General features: G+C 58.8%; 3 protein-coding genes across 3 annotated transcripts in view, besides 1 other annotated feature; all 3 read left to right on the plus strand.

The window, feature by feature from the left end:
* The window catches only part of Tco025E_08729 (putative lysosomal alpha-mannosidase precursor), a gene marked incomplete at both ends in the record, with an annotated part of 2,967 nt that extends 738 nt beyond the window's left edge, over positions 1–2,229 (plus strand). Inside the window, one exon of the mRNA XM_029375572.1 lies at positions 1–2,229. This exon is cut by the window's left edge and continues 738 nt beyond it. Coding sequence (XP_029224442.1) covers positions 1–2,229 — 2,229 coding nt within the window.
* A 7-nt stretch (positions 2,230–2,236) lies between these two features.
* Tco025E_08730 (lysosomal alpha-mannosidase precursor) lies at positions 2,237–2,734 on the plus strand (the record flags this gene model as incomplete). Its single annotated transcript, XM_029375573.1, has 1 exon — positions 2,237–2,734. The coding sequence occupies one exon, from the start codon at positions 2,237–2,239 to the stop codon at positions 2,732–2,734; it is 498 nt and encodes a 165-aa protein (XP_029224443.1).
* A 23-nt stretch (positions 2,735–2,757) lies between these two features.
* Positions 2,758–2,800: a microsatellite.
* Positions 2,801–2,875: 75 nt separating this feature from the next.
* The window catches only part of Tco025E_08731 (lysosomal alpha-mannosidase precursor), a gene marked incomplete at both ends in the record, with an annotated part of 423 nt that continues 381 nt past the window's right edge, over positions 2,876–2,917 (plus strand). Inside the window, one exon of the mRNA XM_029375574.1 lies at positions 2,876–2,917. This exon is cut by the window's right edge and continues 381 nt beyond it. Within this exon, the coding sequence (XP_029224444.1) occupies positions 2,876–2,917 (42 nt within the window).

Below are 2,917 nucleotides of genomic sequence, written 5' to 3' on the forward strand. Positions count from 1 at the left end.
GGGCTGCTGCTGAACCCCAAGAGGAAGTTCACTTACGTCGAGATCGGTTTCTTTTCCAGGTGGTGGGCGTCACAGAGCGCAGCGACGCAGAGGATTGTGCGGGCGCTTGTCGCCGAGGGTCGGCTACAGTTCGCCAACGGCGGGTGGTGCATGCACGACGAGGCCAACGCGCACTTTGTCGACATGATCGATCAGACGACGATTGGCCACCGATGGCTGCGGCGGGAGCTGGGCGTTGTGCCCCGCGTGGGGTGGCAGATCGACCCGTTTGGCCACAGCGCCACCCAAGGGGCGATGCTGACGGCCCGCGTAGGGCATGTTGCAACGTTCTTTGCCCGACTGGACTACCGGGAATTTGACTACCGTGCAAGGACGGGGCAGCGACAGTTCTGGTGGCAGCCCAGCCCCTCAATGCCGGAGCTGCGAGCGTTCGCGGAGCTAAACCTCCACGAGACGTATTGCTCGCCAAGGTACTTTACGTGGGATGTTGTGGGTTACTTTCAAAATGCGGAAATGAACACAGATTCAGACACTATTGTCGTCGATAACACTTCCGCGCAGTACAACGTCCCGCTCGTGCTTGAGCGGTTCAAGGCTGAGGTGCGAGCGAATATGGAGCAGACCCGCGGGGAGCATGTGATGTGGACCATGGGCTGTGACTTCAACTATTTGGACAGTGAGCTATGGTTCAGTAACATGGACAAGCTCATTGATATTGTCAACGCCGACGGGGAATATGCTGTGCGCTACTCCACCCCGTACGAGTACGCGGTGGCAAAAATGCAGGAGGAGGATGACGGAGTGGTGTACGGCACCAAGCAAGGGGACTTCTTTCCGTATGCGAACTCCCCACATGAGTTCTGGACTGGCTACTTCTCCTCCCGCCCCACGTTCAAACGCCTTGTGCGACGGCTGAGCAGCTATTGGACCTCCGCACGACAGGTGGAGTTTTTTGCGGGCGTGCCCAGCGGCGAGGTGCCAATGATGAGTGACGCCCTCGCCATTGCACAGCACCACGACGCCGTAACCGGCACTGCGAAGCAGCACGTGGCGTTTGATTACGTGAAGCGCCTCACGGAGGCCTATGAGGACGATCTCCATGGGCGGTTGAGCCGTGCGCTTTCGGCGATGCCCTTCGAGCTTTTCAACGCACAGCATTGCCTCCTGTCGAATGTGTCGGTCTGTCCCGTTACTGCGGACGCGCTTGAGGGCGACGGTGCATCGCTTACGGTGCTCGTGTGGAACCCAAGTGCTCACGCTGTGGAGCGGGCAATTGTGCTTATTCCTGTTCCACGGGCCGATGTGAAGGTGTCGGGCGACGGCGTCTCGCGGTACTCTGCGTTTGCGTCGCCGGTGCAGGTTGGCGACTATTCGAATGAGAACGAGGACTGGCAGCCTTATACATTGGGGGTTGAACTCCGCCTGGAGAGGCTTGCGACGTTGCGTCTTTCCACCCCTTCATCGGCACTTGTTTCCAAGCCGCGGTCTTACCCACATGCCGCTTCCGCGCAGAGGTCGGGAACAGGCGTGGAGATATCAAACTCCTTTCTCGTGCTTTCTTTTGGGGAGAACGGTCTTCTGGAGAACGTCACTGTCCGATCGACCGGACAAACGGTGGCGGTGACGCAGGACTGGTGCTACTACAAGAGCAACATGGGAGATCGCACCAGTATTATTGCTGGCGGTGCCTACCTTATGCGTCCCGTTGCTAACGCCACGTGCGACCCCATAACAACGTCCCCGGTGGAGCTCCGTCTCGTGGATGAGGAGATGGGGGTGGTGGAGCAGCGCTTCGGTGACCTGCTTGTGCAGCGTGTGATGCTCCGTGGGGACGCTGTGGATGTCGAGTTCACCTCTTTTGGCATCCCCATCGACGACGGCTTTGGGCGCGAGCTTGTTGCCCGTTTCCGCACCTCTGTGAGTAACGGAGACGTATTTTACACGGACAGCAACGGACGAGAGATGCAGCGTCGGCGTGTGGACTACCGCAGCGACTACCCCTTCACGCAGACGGAACCCGTGGCGGGCAACTTCTACCCGGTGACGTCGCTGTTTTTCTTCAACGACACGAAAACACAGTTCAGCGTGTTCCCTGATGCTGCGATGGCCGGCGCGAGCCTCCAGAGCGGGGAGGCCCTTTTTGTGGTTGACCGCCGTCTGTTGTTGGACGATGCGAAGGGCGTGGGGGAGGCCTTGAACGAGACGGCGTTTTGTCACGAGCTACGATGATTGCACCATGGCAGAATTGAGTGAGTGCGGCCGCCATTATGGCCCTCCGTTGCGTGTCCGCGGCACGTTGTCGTTTGCGGTCTCGAAAAGTGGCCCAACGGCGATGCGGCGTGTGCGGGAGCAGCAGGACGAGAAGTATTTTGCGCCACTTGTCGTTTATTCCTCCGCTCCCGCGCGTGGCGCTCCCGCGCGTGGCGCTTCCGCGCTGGTGCCGCTCAGCGTGCCGTTGCCGCCCAGCCTGCAGCTCCTTACACTGCAATTACTTAACAAACGGCAGCTGCTCCTGCGCCTTGGGCACCGCTACGCTGTGGACGAGGACCCTGAGCGCTCGTTGCCTGTCGAGGTGGATCTGCCGGGGCTCCTTAGCGGCCTCCCGTGGGTGACTGTCTTGCGCGTCAATGAGGTTTCCCTGACAGCTGCGGAATTGTTGCAGCCTCGTGTCCACAAAGTGACGATACGGCCGATGGATATCCGCACCTTTATCTACCACATACGGTTGTACTGAGAGAAGGGGGATGCATGTATAAAGTTGTTGTTTTTTTTAATTTTATTTATTTTACTTTTGTTTTTATGGGGACGTTGGGGGACGCGGGGGAGCAATTTGCGTGCGCAAGGGTGGTGGGTGAGTGTGAACGCACGGGGAAACATGGCCGAGGAGGGAGAAGAGAAAGTAAGGGCGGTGCTAATA

This window comes from Trypanosoma conorhini (assembly GCF_003719485.1).
Source record: "Trypanosoma conorhini strain 025E chromosome Unknown Tco_14.4_contig_00858, whole genome shotgun sequence".
Classification (NCBI taxonomy): Eukaryota; Euglenozoa; class Kinetoplastea; order Trypanosomatida; family Trypanosomatidae; genus Trypanosoma; species Trypanosoma conorhini.